Below are 18,696 nucleotides of genomic sequence, written 5' to 3'. Positions count from 1 at the left end.
CTCATAGCTCAGTGCTTTGTTGTGAGCGCAGCAGAAGGTGAAGAGTAGGTTACTCCACTCAGCCTGATCCTGCAGGATTCATTCATGCTTTGCAGAATGCGGACAGGGAAATAGTTGGAAGCGCATCCAAGCAGCAGAAGACGGTAGTTTAGCGCACTGGTCGGGCTTTTGTTCGCCGCATTTTCGCTGCAGCGAGGACAGAGACACCGGTCCAGGACAGTACGAAGATCCATGAGACACGCTTTGAGCTGGATACCGCTTCAGTATCACGGTAGGCCACAGACAGGGATTTTTATTAAAACGCTGCTACAGCTGAAAAACACATGCAGCGAAATCAATCATGAGATGAGTGACACAGCTGCTATTTTCACTAAATGGCTCTTTTCTTATATTAAATCTTAGTGCTGCGTCTGACGTCCCGCTGCTAACATCTGCTCAGGTTGCGTGAAGGTTGAGCCATGGACGCCGGGAGGCTGGAGCAGCAGGTGGCCAGCGTTGACAGGGGGATCTGCTTCCTGAAGCAGGAGCACCTGACCATGCTGACCGGTCTGCAGCTGGAGATCACACACCTGAAGAGGCGCTGTCACGGTCAGTCCCACCAATCTGCCCGTATTTGATATGGATGGTTGCCCAGGGCGGTATTACAAAAGGAGGGCGGGAGTAGAAGCATCAAATCCAAACGGGAAGTTTCTGCTTTAAGGCATTTGTAGTGAAATTCTTTAGTTACGCTCATCTTGGATCAGGCTTGACAGTAAATCACTAACAATATCACAACAGACTCGTGACATGATCAATATCAATAAATAAGCCATCTGATAGAATATTTAGTATATAGAATAGTCACTGAACCACAAAGCATTCTGGGAAATGTAGGCTGCTCAACTTCTCTTGACCAGAAAGGTTGGTAGCATCAGCTAGCTTACTCACTGCAAAAACACAAAATCTTACCAAGTAGTTTCTAGTGCCAGTATATCAGTACACTTGAAATAAGACAAAATTAACCTACAAGCAACTTTTCAGCAAGATAAAGGAGCTTATTTTAACTAAATAAATCCTTAATATTGATTTTTAAAAGTCCTTTTTCCATTGGCAGATTATTCCACTGATAACAAAACATTTTCCTATGTTATAAGTAAAATACTCTGCCAATAAAGCAAGTACTTTTTCATAAATATTAAGAAATTATTGACTTATAACTAGTACTTATTTATTGCTGAAACGTTTCTTGTAAGTTAGTTTGGTCTTACCTCAAGTGTAGTAAAAAATATTTGAACTAAAAACTGGACAAAAATACTTGGTAAGATTTTGTGTTCTTTTTGTGTTACCTAACAACAAGTTGTTGAGTAACTTATGGTAACCTAGCAACAGCCTGTTGAGTAACTTATGGTTACCTAGCAACAGCCTGTTGAGTAACTTATGGTTACCTAGCAACAGCCTGTTGAGTAACTTATGGTTACCTAGCAACAACCTGTTGAGTAACTTGCACAGCAGCAGTTTGAGGTTTCATCACTGCGCCTCATAGCTGCTTAAAAACAAAACAAACAAAAAACACAGTGGCGTGGAGTGAAAACTGTGGATTAAATAAGAAAGGTCACTCCACCAGTTTGGCAGTATTTCAAAAAATGAATCAATAATTATTGATCGGCAATTATTGATATCGACTGATGAGAAACAAATTTATAGTGATACAATTTTCAACCATGTCATCCAGCTCTAATCTCAGATATGGATTCAAAAGAAAAAAAAATCAATTTAGGATTAATTGTAGATTAAAATGAGTTCCAATTGATTAACTAGTAAAAGATGGCGGCGCCACGCCAGAACAGGAGAAACGGTCCAAACAAAGTCTGATGTGGGTTCTGCTTTCAATATTTTCAACAATCTCTGTAAGTTACACCTCTGTCGCTCTTATTCAGCCGAGGTGCAGCGTGATGGAACAGCTTCAGCTTGTTATGTAAAATGTAGTTTTTTATGTTATGGGAAACCTGTCGGCCATCTTGGCACAAGACAAAACTCAAGTTTCTAAGAAAATAGACGCTTATCAATGAATTGTTATCGATTAGAGCAATCTACTCATTAATCAATAACTTGCATTCCTAATCTGGATTCATCTCTGTGGATGTTTATATTATGGATTATTCTCCTCAGTCTGTAATCTCTAATCTGACTTTGCCTCATCCTTTGTGCAGAGCTGAGCTGTGAGCTGGACTCCAAGTTTCCTGACAGAAACACAGCAGGTAAGAATTTAGATTTAATAAGTAATTAATCCAAATTAACTATTAAAAATGTAAAAAAATAAACTATTTCAACTGTTTTCTGTCTTAGACGAAACAAAAATAATCATTAGCTTTAAAGAGAAATGTGAACTTTCATAATCTTTTCTACATGTCTTATTCTGCTTTTATGTAATGTGTTATTTTGAAGTGGGAATGAAAAGTATGCCTACTTTACTCCTATTTTACCCAGTTTCTGTTTCATAAACTGTCACGACAGAGTGGCATTTTCAACAAATATGTAAAAAAATATTTTTTATAAGTTACATACAGCTGCTTTAATGTAAACTACATATCAATCAATCCAGCAACAAGGCAGTTCAAGTACTGAGTAACTGAACAAATTATCAATCATTTAATATTAAAAATTACGTGATCAAACAGACCAAAATACAAAGTTAAGTGTAACTGTTGATATTTTAAGGACCAAAATGACAATAATTCATATAAGTAGCAAAAAAATAATAAAATCAGGCAAAAATAAATGTTTCTAAATCATTTTTCTTTCAATTAAAAACTTAGGAAAACTTTAACAAAAGCTGCAGGTGTGTGTCTGAGTCCGGTGAGTTTTTGGTTACAGCATGTTTGTTTTTAATTCAGTGTGAAGAGAATCTAGAAATTTTACTTAAGTAAGAGTAGAAATACTTTATAATAAAGTTACCCAAGTAAAAGTAAAATGTAGTCATCCAAGAATACCAAGAGTATAAAAGTATTTGGCAAAACGTCAAGAACTGGTATTTCATATTTTAAGGACCAAAAATAACAAAATCAGGAAAAATAATATTTTTTCCCAAATCAGTTTCTTTCTGTAAAAAAGCTTTAAAAACTGCAGGTCTGTGTTTGGTGAGTTTTTGGTTACATGTTTGTTTTTAATTCAGTGAGTAGAGATACTTCACAATAAAATGAATCAAGTAAAAAGTACAGCGCAGTAAAAATACTCCTAAAAGTACTTTTTTTTTTCAAAAAGGTACTCAAGTAAATGTAACTAGTTACTACCCAGCTCTGGGTATGCGTTTGTTTTTGTCCGTCAGAGGAGGAAGCAGAGCTGGCGGCGCGTTGCGAGGCCGCAGAGCGCCTCCTGGAGCGGCAGCAGTGCATGACGGCCACGGTGCGCGGGGAGCTGCGGGCCGGCCGGGCCCGAGCTGTGGCACTCGGGAGGAGCCTGCGGGAGGAGGAGCGGCGGTTCCTGGAGGAGCTGAAGCGCCGCAGCCACAAGATCACATTGCTGAATCGAGAACTTCAGCGGCAAAACGTCATGACGACGACGCTGCACCACGAGCTGCATGGCGCACGGTTGAAACTTTTCCAGCAGCGGCAGAGGGGGAAAAGAGAGGAGGAGGAGGAGGAGGAGGAGGAGGAGGAGGAGGAGGAGGAGGAGGAAGAGGAAGAAGGAGGGTCGGGCTGGCCTCTGTCTCCTCATCCCGGTGCCTCCTCCGTCCAGCCGGAGGGGAGACCCAGGAAGAACATCAGTGTGAGGGAGGAGAGGGTTAGAGCCTGCATCCCACAGGAGAGAGTCACGTCACCACAGAGTCCACACCCGATGCCTGACCCCGCCCTCTTCCTGGTGCCGCTCAGGTACCGCCTCCTCCGCTGGAGCCGGCCAATGAGGCTGCAGGACGGTGAGGATGGGGAGGACGAGTGGGAGGACATAGAGGACAGCAGGGTGCCCAGGAGGGTGGATATGGGCGCAGGCGAGGGAGAGACGGCTCTGTGACCGTTAACTCCGAGGAGCAGTCTGTAGAAATCTGAAAAATTAAGTTTTATGACTTAGCGTCACAGGAAATGGTTCATCTAAACTAGACTTAGATGTATTTATACATTTACCCAATTAAGGGTGTGAAATGTCCTGGAAAGGTTTAGAGTTTACCACAGCTGATTGTGTTTGCCTATAATCTAAAAAGCAGAGTTGCATCTGGGTTCAGTGAATGCTTTCACCAGCTGGGACAGCTAGGGGTGCGCCGAAAACCTGACCTGCCGATTCTGAATTTGGCCGATACCAATTTGTTTTTTGTCTGAAATGTTGCTAAATATAGCAAGAAAGTCACTGAGTTTGTAACAATAGTGGGGTGACTATTGTTACCTTAAAATGTGCAGACATGGTGTGCCGGTCTGTCGGTCAAACTTCTCTTAAGTGAGAGCTGAAGAGGACAGTGGCGGATTTTTAGGTATTTGCTGAGGTGGATGAGTTCAGCTTCACATGTAAGTATCGACCGATCACCGATCTCCCAAAATTAAGGAAATCTGTGCCGATAAATCGACTGGCTGGTAAATCGGTGCAGCCCTAGAACCAGCTTTATGTTTAGGATGGTCACTTGAAAAGGAAATGTTGTATTACCTGCACTTTATTAAATTCATACAATTTGCCTTGTTATGGCAAACCATAACTCATGTTGTCATCTCTGTTTTCACTGAGAAAAAAACTTTTCTTAGAACATTTTAATACGCAGGTGTGACTCCTCTACCGGCCTGGTGATGTTACAAAGAGGAAGAACTGTAAAAATACAAATAATCCATTTTTCACAGAAGCTCCCCGTCCACACTGTCTGAGCTTGATCTAATTTGACAAAACTCCTTCCTCCAGTTGTGAAAGACACATGTCCAAAAAGACATTCAAGTTTAATCCCACAAGCAGTCGGCACTGGCAGCAGGTATTTATATAAATACTCTCTTCCTCCTGCTTCATAACTACCTTATATAAATCCTGACAAAATTAATCAACATTTGTTGTTATAACATGACTAAATTTGGAAAAGGTGGGGAACTCAAAGCAGAGGAAAAACTGATTATTAGTCCCAAAAAAATAACTTAATTCTCTCACACCTGGACTGATTACATATTGTGCTTTTTATATAATGTAAAGTACGACTGAAATCAACTTTCTAAAACTATTTTTTAGTATTTTTAATCAGTTCAATCATTAAAATGCATAATAATATTATATACCAGCTGAATTTAGGGGTTTTTATGCTTACATTTATAAAAAATTATTGATCCAAGGATATCGAGACTGAAAAAACTGACATTTTGAAATCTAACCAGGATATCTGAGCAGATGTATCTGCTCCAATATTTCTACAATAACTCTTGAAACAACTCACGAACAGGCATCCTCATCCATATTTTTGTCTTCTGTCTGGATAAAATCCTGCATGTCAGGGATGTCCAGCTCATTTTCATTTTGGGCCATATCAACATCATGAATGTTCTTAAAGGGCCGGTTGTCCCAGAATGCATCATAAAACCTACTAGCAACCTGTTAAAATATTAATAGCTGTGTCTGCATTTGATAAGTACTTATTAAAATTTAACATCTGTAAAATGTAGAATAACATTTTTTTGCTTTATTATTTTTTTTCTTTTGCAATAAAAATCACTGATTTGTGGAGTTAATTCAGAAATATTTGCGAAATATCTTTAAAAAAAAAACTTGCTGTAAGAAATACTGCCACTTGCAGGTGGGAGTTAGCATCACATAAACCCAATGTTTTTGACCATTTTAGTGGAAAATTTACAGTAAACTCACAATTATGCATTACTGTGAAAAAGTGCATGGGTTTGTTGATTTTCCATATTCCATACTGCAATTTGGCAGTATACAGATAAAAACTGTTTTGATTCGATTGATACGATTACATTTAACCACACAACCGTTATGTTAAATGTTTTATTTTTTGTGTCCCTCATAAATAGCTACAGTGGACCAGATTTGGCCCCCGGGCCTTGAGTTTGACACATGTGCTGTATGTTGTCAGTTTCCCAGGTCTCGACTTAAAAATCAAACATTTTGTTGTGAAATGTTTCCCTGTAGCTGCAAAAAAAGGAAAGAGTTGCTACAGAAAAAGAAATCTTATTTTAATGTTAGTCAAGATTTCATTTAATTTATTATTCACACAGCATGAACTTTAATGGAGCTACTACTGAATAAACAAGCAGCAGCAGAGAGTTTCTCCAGCAGTTGATTTGCTCTTGGTGTGTTCAGAATATTAATGTTTTGCTCTCTGGTGGCAACAGACCTTCTTTTCAGCTGATGCCAAATAAATCTTTGAGGAAACAGGATGTGAATACTGAGAGGTTTGTTTTTAGGTGGTTTGGGACAGAGGAGGTGCTTCAGTAAATACGAGAAAAGAGAAAATGTGGAATTCATTTGATTACATCATGAAGCCCAAGGGAAAATCCAGGGACATTCATCATTTACCAAGAGCGTCTGTACATTTAAAACATAAAATTAAAATTTTGTACCAATGATTTAAAATTCATTAAATATGTTGTCAATAATACAATCAAACTGACGGATTGAAATATAAACACTCGACAATATTCAGACTGAGTTTCTGAAAACACCACTGTTCTATTCTTATAGCAGATTCTCAATTTAATATGTTTGGACTTTGACTGGGCCACAGCAGCACACAAATATGCTTTGATCCAAGCCATCCTACATGCACAAAGGAGCGTTATAGTAGATCCTTCCTCCCATCAGCTGGTAGGTATCACGTAGGTGGCAGCATAAGTAAAAAAATGTTTACATCATTTTTTCATATTTTTTCATTTCTTGTAAATAGCCTGCTGCTTTTAGATGCAAAAAATAAACAAGTATATTTTATTGGTTTTCTTGCCAAGTTCCACTTTGAATTTGAGTATGTTATTTTTAAATCCTGGCCAATATTTCTGTTTTATACTGTAAATTTGAAGCTTACTCTATAGCCTCTTATTCTTAATTAGAATAGAATAAAATAGTCTCAGTAGCTAAGCTGATAGTTCGACATTAGGTGCTACAGTTAATATCCCAATATTTATCTTAGTATCACACAAAGGTGTGTAAATTACTCAAAGAGTAATCTAGTAATACCTGTAATCAGGGGCAATTCTAGGATCTGACCTTTAGGGGTCTTAGCCCCTGATAACAGGAACATATTGCTCCTCAGGTTCCTCATCCTCTGGACTCCGGATGTAGGAGGAGGCAGGTTTCTCCAGGCCCCAGGACACCCACTGTTTCAGCAGGTTCATAATGCGAGTGGAGCAGCTTTTACCTGGAACAGAGACTTTGTATGTTGTCCTTTTATAGTCACATAAACATCTGCTGTTGGATACTTTTGTCAGCATGGACGCAGCAAATTGGACTGGTCTCACTGGTGCAAACAAACTGGAGTGAGACATACCTGCGCTGGACCAAAGTCTGTGTGTTCCCTGTATCAATCGGGGCCTTCAGTGCCTGACCGTTGAGCTCCACAGAAGTCTCCATTAATTGATGAATTGCTCCGGCATTTTGAGTCTCTTTCCTGGGCAGAAAATACATCTGGGGCAACTTAAGAGCATTTTGAGGGCACATAGGTTTGATATGACCCTCCTGTGCACATAACAAATGGGCTTTTTCAGCTGAAATGTTGAGCCAAATTTCTCTTTTACATGGAGATTGATTGCGGCCATCCTTTTTCCAGCTTTGAAAAGCTTAAGAGGTCTTCCTCCTTGCAGCCACAAACACATCGGTCAGTTCAGCAGCCGCCTTCGCAGCCTTTGGATTATGTTCTTTTATCCACACCTGATACTGTTCAAGAATAATTATTTCATTAATTTGTTCAACTATTTTACCGTTAGGTTGCACCCATTTGATACACAGCTCCTTCAGACCCAATACATTTATGTAGTTTAACATGTAAAAAAAAAAAAAAAATTAAAAAAACAAGACAAGTCTTGTCTTGTTTTTCTTCAAGACAAGACTTCACAAAAAACAGGACCAGGTTCAGAACCAGCACCAAGAAATGTAAAGCTACCAGCGTAAGAAAAAATTTACAAGTCAACATTGATAAATGTGAAAAAACTTTAAATAATTGGCTTCAAAGAGACTTGACGTTGTTTGGTAGAACTTTATTAACAAAAACTGAATCCTTATCCAGGCTGACATGTCCTGCATATTCCTTAGCCGTCCCTCCAAATCTCATAAAACAGATTCACAGAATTACTTTTAACTTTATTTGGAAAAACAAACACCATTACTATAGAAAATGTGATTTGCTAAAACAATTTCAGGACGGTGGTATCAAGGCAATCAATTTTGAAATTATAAATGGTACTTTAAAAATTAGATGGCTTCAGTCCTTTTTAAAAAATGGTGGCCTCATTTGGTTTGTTATAGCGTCGTTCGTATTTCAAAAGTTGGAGGTATTGAGTTGTTATTGAAATGTGATTTTGAATTATCAAAACTCCCCCTACAACTCTCTGATTTCCACCAACAGGTTTTGTTACAGTGGAAGTTAATGTTCAAACACAACTTCAGTCTCATAATGTTCCACTGTGGAACAACAGAGCCATTCTATGTGGTAGAAAATCTATATTTATGGAAGATTGGTGGAATAACCAAATCTGGTCAATTACTCATCTACTGGATGGAAATGGTGATATTCTAATTTTGGAGGAATTTAACAGGAAGTATGGAGCTGATTGTTCACTAACAATTTATTAAAAAGTTTTACGTCGTATCCCTAATGTCCTCATTCAGTCAGTTAAAAACAATTTACCTAATTTCTCTATTCCTAGACTCCATAAGATTCAATTTGAACATGTGGACATTAGAGATAATAAATGCAACAAGTTTTTAAATCAGAATCCTATTAATATTATGTACCCAGGAAGAACGAAAAGCACAGTTCTATTACAAAATTTTAACAAATCTATGTTAGTAAAAATTTGGACAAATTATTTGAAATTCCCATTTCCGCCCAAATATAAAGAATTACATTTTAAAATAATTAATAACACATATCCTTCCAATGAGTTCTTAAGAGAGAGATTTAATTTAAATGTTAAGAATTGTGGTTTTTGTAAAACTCAATTGGAAACAACTAACCATTTGTTTTACGAATGTAAAGAAGTATTAAACTTATGGGATCAACTTCGTACCTTTCTGTCTTCTAAAACAATAAATGTGGATTTTATTTCCTTACAAAACATTCAGTTCGGTTTATCTATAAAAGAACATTTTTTTGAATTTTTAGTCAATGTTCTACTGATTGTAACAAAATTTTATATCCATAAATGTCGCTATGCAAAATGCTCCCTCTCAATCTCTGCTCTCCAAAACGAACTTTTCTTTTTCAAAAGTTGTCTGAGAAAAATGCAGCATTTAAACGCAATTAAATTGCTTGAGTTAATGGAAGATTTTCAATTAGTAGTCCCATTTAATTTATTTTTTATTTTGTCACTAACTTTAATACTTTGCTCTAGCCTTTGTTTCCAATTAGATCTCTTAATAGTAGGAGTGGTGATTTTCTTTTTTGTAATATTTGTTACTGACTCATTGTTTGAGATTGTCATTGTTATTCTGATATATACAATATATATATATAAACAAATAAACAATATACAAAAATAGGACTGTAGCAATGATAGTAGTAGTAGTAGTAGTAGTAGTAGTACTATTACTACTACTACTAATAATAATAATAATAATAACAATAATAATAATATACAAGACCATAACATAAAAAGCTATACAGTTATTGCAAATTATATTGGTCTATCACCAAAAAATAAATAATATACATGAAAATTTGCGCTTGTAACGTCACATAATGGTAAATAAAAATAATAATCAGAGGTGAGAGTACCCAAATGTAGTACTCAAGTAAGTAGCACTACTTCAACGTATTCTTAATGAAGTAAAATTAAAACATAGCCGTCCAAGAAATTACTCAAATAAGCGTAGAAAAGTAATTGATAAACAGCTAAGTGCTGAGTAACTGGTCAAAACATCAATCATTTAATATTTAAAAGTTACATCATCAGATGGACTACAATGTAAAGTTATGTTGAAAATTTGGCATGTTAAAGATCAAAATGAAAATTATTTATTTAAAACATCATTATAAAATAACAGAATCAGACAAAACACACATTTTCCCAAATCAGTTTCTCTCAATATTAAACTCATTAAACTTTAACAATAACTTCAGGTGTGTTTGTGTCTGGTCAAGTTTTTCTTAATACAAGCTTGTACTTCATAAACTTTACTCAAGTAAGAGTAGAAATACTTCATAATAAAGTACTTAAGTAAACATAAAAAGTACAGCATAGTAAAAATACTCCTAGAAGAACGTTTCTTCCATAAAGTCACTCAAGTAAATGTAACTAGTTACTAACTCTAATAATAAACCTTTCAGTCTATGAAGAGAAAAGATGAGAAGGATCGTTTTCCCACCAGTAGATGGCGGTAACACACTCATGCTGCCACCTGCATACGTCAATCTGAATCACACAGGAAGTTACATCATGTGCAGCAGAGAGGCAGCCCCCTGCTGGCCGCTGTTGGGTATTGTCTGAACGGGGAGAGGGCCCACAGGCTGTGTGACAGCTCCCCTTTCTCCCCCCACTCATGAAGGACACTCAGTTTGTGTAATGTAGTCGCACAGCAAGGACAGGAGAGCGTCTGGAGGAAACCTTGGGAAACTCTGTGATTTCACCAGGATGGAAACCAGAAGATATGAGACAAGATGACACAGAGTGACTGATTTCTTCTTCTTCACTGGATGGTAGGTCTCACACATCTGATGTCATATTTTTGTTGTGTTTGAGGATCACGCAAATCTTCACCTGCAACAGTTTAGGCTCTCGTGACCATTTGGTGCTTTAAATAAGAAATTAATCTTCACAGCTGTGTTTATTTTTCAAATCCTCATGTGGTTGAACTCTGATTTCATCATCTCCAGCTTACTTTTTAAACTTTTCTTTCATGGATTCATTAAATGCTCTGCACCATCCACAAGACTGGATCTAAAATTTTAGATTGTCCAGTTTATGTTGGGTGAAACCCAGAGCTGCGTAGTAACTAGTTACATTTACTCAATTAAATGTACTTTAAAAAATTTACTTTTATTTGTATTTTTACTAAGCTGTATTTTTTTTTTTACTTTTATTTGAGTAATTTTATTGTGAAGTATCCTCCTTCATTTTTACCCGATGATTAAAAACCAAACATGTTTTAACCAAAAACTAATTTTTGAAATTCATTTGGTAATTTTTTATTTTGCCTGATTTTATTTTTTTTAAAAATGTTGTTGCTTATATAAATTATTTATATTTTGGTCCTTAAAATACCAAAATTTTTCCTTAACTTTATATTTTGGTCCATCTGATGACATATTTTTAAAAACATTAAATTGATCATTTGATCAGTTACTCAGCACTCGAGTCAACTTTTTACCAAAATACTTTTTTACTCTTGTGTAATTTTTTGGATGGCTACTCTTTACTTTTACGTGAGTTAAAATATGTTGAAATATTTCTACTTTTACTTGAATACAATCACTGTTTTACTCAAGTAAAAGTAAAAAATTATTTGGTAAAAAAAAACCAGAGTAACTGATCAAAACATCAATAATTTAATCTTTAAAAATTCTTCATAATATGGACTGAAATATAAAGTTATGTGGAAATTTTGGTATTTTAAGCACCAAAATGATTTCTATAACTAACATAATTACAAAATAATAAAAATCAGGCAAAATAATAAAAAAAATTCAAATCAGTTTCTTTAAAAAATATATTATGAAACTTTAACACAAACTGCAGGTGTGTGTCAGTGTCTGATGAATTTTTGGTGAAAACATGTTTGTTTTTCTTTCAGTGGGTAGAAAGTAGAAATTTTACTAAAGTAAGAGTAGCAATACTTCATAATAAAATTACTCAAATGAAAGTAAAACGTACAGAAGTAAAAATACTCCTAAAAGTATGTTTTTTTTTCAGAAAAACTCTGACAATATTCTATAGAAAATTTAACAGAAACCTCCAGCTAATTTGGATCTAAAGCTCCACAAAGAGTCTAAACTAGATCTTTACACTCTGTACTTTTTTCTTCCTCACATTAAATTAAATTAAATTAAAATTTTCTTTTGTAAAGTTGGGGTCCCAAAATTATTCCCATTTGATAAATTCCAGATAAAAACAAATAGTACTGGTAAAAAGTGGGTAAATGTACAAATTAAATTATTTTTTTCTCTGTCCAGCCTGACGCGGAGCGACGATGGGAAACATCTTCCAGTGCTGCCGCGGATTATTGAGCTTCTTCAAGCATCCGGGCGATCCGGTTCAACAGGGCGCTGAGCAATCCCCTCTTCTATCAAGCGAGGAAAGCGACCTTGACTCTTTGGATGACAGTATGATAAACCCTTCAACTGGTATAGCAAACCCTGCTCTTGAGCCAGAGCATTTCCTGTTTCCTGACATCATACTCAGCAGCAACCCTGCAGGCGAAGTGACTCTGGTGGAGCCCATGGTGTGTTTGCTTGTTTCTGAGGAAGACGAGGCGCAGGGAGATGAAGGAGACGCAAGGGAAGGAAGAGACAGGTGTTTCTCTGAGGTGGAGACGCAAACCGAAGTGGAGACTCAGATTAGTGCGGCGGTTCAGACTCAGACTGACTCTGAGCCAGAAATTCAGACGGAAAACGATAAAGACATCACAACTTCAACAAAAGCAAAATCAGAAATGGAGAAAAACATCAAGCTTCATGAAGTGAGCGCAGCAGGGTTTGTTTGGCCTGAGCAGCACCAGGTACTGATCCATCCCAGTGGAAATGGTTCTGAGAGGACCGAACACTTTGGTGCAGAACGTAAAAGCAACAACACTCATGAGGACTTCCAAGTAAAACATGAACTAAGTGATGAAGATCCAGGAGTTTTTCACGTAAAAAATGAAATTATCCACACTGATGAGTTAGTAGACACACCCATATTTAACAAGACTCACATGAAGGATCCAGAAAACATAAAGAGAGAAAAGGAGGACCAGGATAAAAGTGGTTTGCAGCCTCTTTCAGAGGAGGAGCCGCTTGTCAAAGGTTGGTGATCGGCGTCCATCTTTGTTCATGTAATAACATTCTGTTATTATGATGTTTAAGGTTTAATTCTTTAAACCTCAGGTGTGGCTTCAGAAACCTCTGAGGATGAGCTGTCCAACAAGAGAAAAACTCTGTCGAGCGATGGAGAAGTCGCTGATCTTCATGAGGACAAATTTACAGTCCAAATTCAGCCGCCTGGAACAGAAAGTTTTGATCTTCAGGTTCTGCTTTCTTCAGTATTTTCATAAAAGTGCTTCTACCTTCCTCCAGTCAATCACTCTGATGGCGTTTGCACTAAAACCAGGAAGATGGAGCGCATCACCCCGTTGAAGATATTAATAAAGTATAGGGTTCAAAAGGTCAACCAGCCCTCCACTTTTACAAAATCAAAATGACCTTTAAACATTCATTAATAGGTTCAAAGCCAAAGCAGCACAAAGATTTTTGCTGCACAAACCAGCATAAATGTAGTCGAGTTGATTGACACCAATTCTATCTGATTTGGAGAAGCTAGGGGCCGGGGAGGTTGACCTTTCATGACCTCTGGAAACATTTCTTAGTATATTTAAAATGATAGCACCAGAAACCAAAAGTTTTGATGCACAAATGTACCACAAACATTTGACACCAATTTTGTCTGATTTGAAGAAAGTGATGTTCCAACTTCCCTCAGGTTGTTTGTGTCTTCATGACTGTGTATTTGTGTTTGTCTGATGTAAATGTGCTATACAAATAAACTTGATTGATTGATTGATTGATTGATTGGTTATCCTCCCCTCTCAGGTATCAGGGCAGATGTCGATATCTGAGCTCCATCAGGTGCTTATGGATCATGAACTCACCTGCCACCGCTCCTGCTTCTCCCTGCAGCTGGGAGGCGCCGTCCTGGACAGCGCCGCCGAGCTGGGCTCCATCCAGGGAATCCAGGAGGGGGCGCTGATCAGGGTGGTGGAGGGTAACTGACTCTAACTTTCTCCCCTCATCCTCTCTACACACTGCTTTTCACGACCATCATTGGGGCCTGCCATGCAAAGCAATTCACGCCATTGGAGCTATTACTTCTGGTGGGATTTGGGCTTAACGTGGCGACATAATTCGCAAAAAACTACGAAAAAAACCCCATTATAACTCAATGGGAAAAATCCTAGAAATACCCTATTTTTGAGGATTTGCTGTGTCGTCACAAATTCACCTAGAAATGCCATTCAAATTTCATTTTGTAGATACGTCTGTGATCTCTTCGAAAGTGAAGACGGCTCGTCAATACCAGTTATGGTTTGTCCACAATTTGCCTCTAAGCGACCCAAAGTTTCTCATTTTTGCTCATATTAGAGTGACAGCCGACCTCGGTTCATATCTGGGCACAACATTTCTTTCTCTCATCACTGTAAATGCTCTGAGTGAGGTACAGATATGAATCTCGGGACTATCGCAGAAGACACATTGAACTGTCATACGCTTAAAACGCTTTTCGAATATGTATTACAGTTCCCGAACAAGAAGGATTTGTTTCCAATGCTTTTTTTCAGTAAAGTGTGTTTGCTCAAACACACTTGTGTGTTTGAGAGCTCAGAGCTCACAGCTCACACCTGCTGAGACCATTATTTGCCATAGCAACGGAACTCAAGAGGCTATTGGCTGCTGATTTGGACTACGAATACGCATCACTGTAGTTCTATCTATCCTCAGTTGAAACAGATCAGGACTGAGAACTGGCCTTTAGAACTACCTGCTGCTATGGGCTGTATATAACTGATTTAACTCAGTAACTGTTACACATGGGATTAGTTTGGAACTTTAAAATGGAGCATAATAATAATTTCAAAATAAAAGCCTTGAATATTTTTACATCATGTAATTGCTGCTTTTGGCTTTATGTGACTTTTTTATCCAAAGCACTGTTACACATGGGATTAGTTTGGGCCTCTGAAATGAAGCATACTGAAAATTTCAAAATAAAAGCCTTGACATATTTTAGATCAGATAATTGCTCTTTTGAGCAATAAATAACTGATTTAACCCAATGACTATTACACATGGGATTAGTTTGGACCTCTGAAATTAAGTTTAACAAAAATTTCAAAATAAAAGCCTTGAATATTTTTACATCATGTAATTGCTCTTTTTGGCTTTATTTGACTTTTTCATCCAAAGCAATGTTACACATGGGATTAGTTTGGAACTTTAAAATTAAGCATACTGAAAATTTCAAAATAAAAGCCTTGAATATTTTACATGACGTAATTGCTGTTTTTGGCTTTATGTGACTTTTTCATCCAAAGCACTGTTACACATGGGATTAGTTCGGAACTTTAAAATGGAGCATAATAATAATTTCAAAATAAAAGCCTTGAATATTTTGACATCATGTAATTGCTCTTTTTGGCTTTATTTGACTTTTTCATCCAAAGCACTGTTACACATGGTATTAGTTTGGCCCTTTGAAATGAAGCATACTGAAAATTTCAAAATAAAAGCCTTGAATATTTTTACATCATGTAATTGCTCTTTTTGGCTTTATTTGACTTTTTCATCCAAAGCACTGTTACACGTGGTATTAGTTTGGCCCTTTGAAATGAAGCTTAACAAAAGTTTCAAAATAAAAGCCTTGAATATTTTACATGACGTAATTGCTCTTTTTGGCCGTATATGACTTTTTCATCCAAAGCAATGTTACACATGGGATTAGTTCGGAACTTTAAAATGGAGCATAATAATAATTTCAAAATAAAAGCCTTGAATATTTTTACATCAGGTAATTGCTGTTTTTGGCTTTATGTGACTTTTTCATCCAAAGCACTGTTACACATGGGATTAGTTTGGAACTTTAAAATTAAGCATACTGAAAATTTCAAAATAAAAGCCTTGAATATTTTACATGACGTAATTGCTTTTTTTGGCCGTATATGACTTTTTCATCCAAAGCACTGTTACACATGGGATTAGTTCGGAACTTTAAAATGAAGCATACTGAAAATTTCAAAATAAAAGCCTTGAATATTTTTACATGACGTAATTGCTCTTTTTGGCTTTATTTGACTTTTTCATCCAAAGCACTCTTACACGTGGTATTAGTTCAGAACTTTAAAATGAAGCATACTGAAAATTTCAAAATAAAAGCCTTGAATATTTTTACATCATGTAATTGCTCTTTTTGGCTTTATTTGACTTTTTCATCCAAAGCACTGTTACACGTGGTATTAGTTTGGCCCTTTGAAATGAAGCTTAACAAAAGTTTCAAAATAAAAGCCTTGAATATTTTACATGACGTAATTGCTCTTTTTGGCCGTATATGACTTTTTCATCCAAAGCAATGTTACACATGGGATTAGTTCGGAACTTTAAAATGGAGCATAATAATAATTTCAAAATAAAAGCCTTGAATATTTTTACATCAGGTAATTGCTGTTTTTGGCTTTATGTGACTTTTTCATCCAAAGCACTGTTACACATGGGATTAGTTTGGAACTTTAAAATTAAGCATACTGAAAATTTCAAAATAAAAGCCTTGAATATTTTACATGACGTAATTGCTTTTTTTGGCCGTATATGACTTTTTCATCCAAAGCACTGTTACACATGGGATTAGTTCGGAACTTTAAAATGGAGCATACTGAAAATTTCAAAATAAAAGCCTTGAATATTTTTACATCAGCTACTTGTGTTTTGAGCATTATATAACTATTTTAACCCAAGGACTATTACGCTTGGGATTAGTTTGGCCCTTTGAAATGAAGTTTAACAAAACTTCCAAAATAAAAGCCTCGACAACATTTTAAATCGTACCGAACGGTGCACGTCCGCCTCGCTTAACGTTCTTGCGGTTCTCCGCGTGCCACTGATCACGTCGCGGCGTTCTTTGGCGTCGACGCCGATTTGTGGCGCGACGACGCCGGGCCCAAGCCCGACGGGCGCGCCTCGGCAGGCCCCGGCTAAATTTCTTCCGAAATTTTCTAGTATTCTTCTTCTTTATTTTTCTTCCGTCACCGTTAATGCGGCTCATACCGCTGGGTGCACACCTACAAATGAGGTATCAAAACGTGCAGAAAATTCACGCCATTGGAGCTATTATTTTTGGTGGGATTTGGCCTTAACGTGGCGACATAATTCGCAAAAAACTACGAAAAAAACCCCATTATAAGTCAATGGGAAAAATCCTGGAAATACCCTATTTTTGAGGATTTTCTGTGTCGTCACAAATTCACCTAGAAATGCCATTCAAATTTCATTTTGTAGATACGTCTGTGATCTCTTCGAAAGTGAAGACGGCTCGTCGATACCAGTTACGGTTTGTCCACAATTTGCTTCTAAGCGACCCAAAGTTTCTCATTTTTCCGAGAATTACAGTGCTTCTCTGATTGATTAGAGTGAGAGATGAAGACAACTTTTTCAACCCAAATCATTTTTGAAATCGCCGTCACGCCCACAAATATCGCACGATTAGTATCAAAATCGGTCCTGACATTGATACGCCTGTCTGCTCCGGTAAAATGTTTTCGAAATTTATCTAGACCGTACGGTTTTCTGTCACGGTGCTTCAGAGCAAAGTCATGCGACAGGATTTTCTGAGGCTCTCAGGCTCTTTCACTAACAGTTCACACCTTGGTGTGAAACTTATTTACCATAGCAACGGAACTCAAGAGGCTATTGGCTGGTGGTTAGGACTACAAATACGCATCACTGTAGTTCTATATATAGTGAAACCCTCAGTTGAAACAGATCAGGACTTAACTGGCCTTTACAACTACCTGCAGCTATGGGCTGTATATAACTGATTTAACTCAGTAACTGTTACACATGGTATTAGGTTGGCCCTTTGAAATGAAGCTTAACAAAAATTTCAAAATAAAAGCCTTGAATATTTTTACATCATGTAATTGCTCTTTTTGGCTTTATTTGACTTTTTCATCCAAAGCACTGTTACACATGGTATTAGTTTGGCCCTTTGAAATGAAGCATACTGAAAATTTCAAAATAAAAGCCTTGAATATTTTTACATGACGTAATTGCTCTTTTTGGCTTTATTTGACGTTTTCATCCAAAGCACTGATAAACATAGGATTAGTTTGGCACTTTGAAATGAAGCTTAACAAACATTTCAAAATAAAAGCCTTGAATATTTTTACATCAGCTACTTGTGTTTTGAGCATTATATAACTATTTTAACCCAATGACTGTTACGCATGGGATTAGTTTGGCCCTTTGAAATGAAGTTTAACAAAACTTCCAAAATAAAAGCCTTGACAACATTTTAAATCATACTGAATGGTGCACGTCTGCCTCGCTTAACTTTCTTGCGGTTCTCCGCGTGCCACTGATTACGTTGCGGCGTTCTTTAGCGTCAACGCCAATTTGTGGCGTGACGACACCGGGCCCAAGCCCGACGGGCGCGCCTTGGCAGGCCCCGGCTAAATTTCTTCAGAAATTTTCTATTTTAATTGTTACCCACTATAAAAAAGAAACCAGTTTTTAGAACAGCCTAGGTGTTGACAAACTGGTCTAAATTGTTTAAAATGGGTAAAAATAGCAGGAAGTGGAGAGAAGTGTTTCAATATGTGTTCGTTTAATTTCTTTTATAAATGAATTCATTTAAA

The 18,696-nt window shown here is 37.0% G+C and overlaps 2 protein-coding genes across 3 annotated transcripts; both read left to right on the top strand.

Moving 5' to 3' along the window:
- The first annotated feature begins 6 nt into the window (after positions 1-6).
- Positions 7-4,657, top strand: LOC106700106 (coiled-coil domain-containing protein 92-like). Of its 2 annotated transcripts, none has more exons than XM_014474202.2 (4): positions 7-271; positions 440-588; positions 2,190-2,237; positions 3,305-4,657. In XM_014474202.2, exons 2-4 carry the CDS (start codon positions 459-461, stop codon positions 3,985-3,987), a joined length of 861 nt encoding a protein of 286 aa, XP_014329688.1. In that variant the 5' UTR covers positions 7-271; positions 440-458; the 3' UTR covers positions 3,988-4,657. The 2 variants fall into 2 exon arrangements, with proteins under 2 accessions (XP_014329688.1, XP_023197712.1); XM_023341944.1 differs by having other exon boundaries at positions 403-588.
- A 5,925-nt stretch (positions 4,658-10,582) lies between these two features.
- Positions 10,583-14,183, top strand: LOC111610012. The gene is made up of 4 exons (XM_023341905.1): positions 10,583-10,798; positions 12,272-13,102; positions 13,184-13,323; positions 13,886-14,183. The coding sequence occupies exons 2-4, from the start codon at positions 12,289-12,291 to the stop codon at positions 14,063-14,065; spliced, it is 1,134 nt and encodes a 377-aa protein (XP_023197673.1). The 5' UTR covers positions 10,583-10,798; positions 12,272-12,288; the 3' UTR covers positions 14,066-14,183.
- The last annotated feature ends 4,513 nt before the right edge of the window (positions 14,184-18,696 follow it).

The sequence above is a fragment of the Xiphophorus maculatus genome, chromosome 11 (assembly GCF_002775205.1).
Source record: "Xiphophorus maculatus strain JP 163 A chromosome 11, X_maculatus-5.0-male, whole genome shotgun sequence".
NCBI lineage: Eukaryota > Metazoa > Chordata > Actinopteri > Cyprinodontiformes > Poeciliidae > Xiphophorus > Xiphophorus maculatus.
Note: the sequence above shows the minus strand (reverse complement) of the source record. Positions and strands in the feature narration are given on the sequence as shown.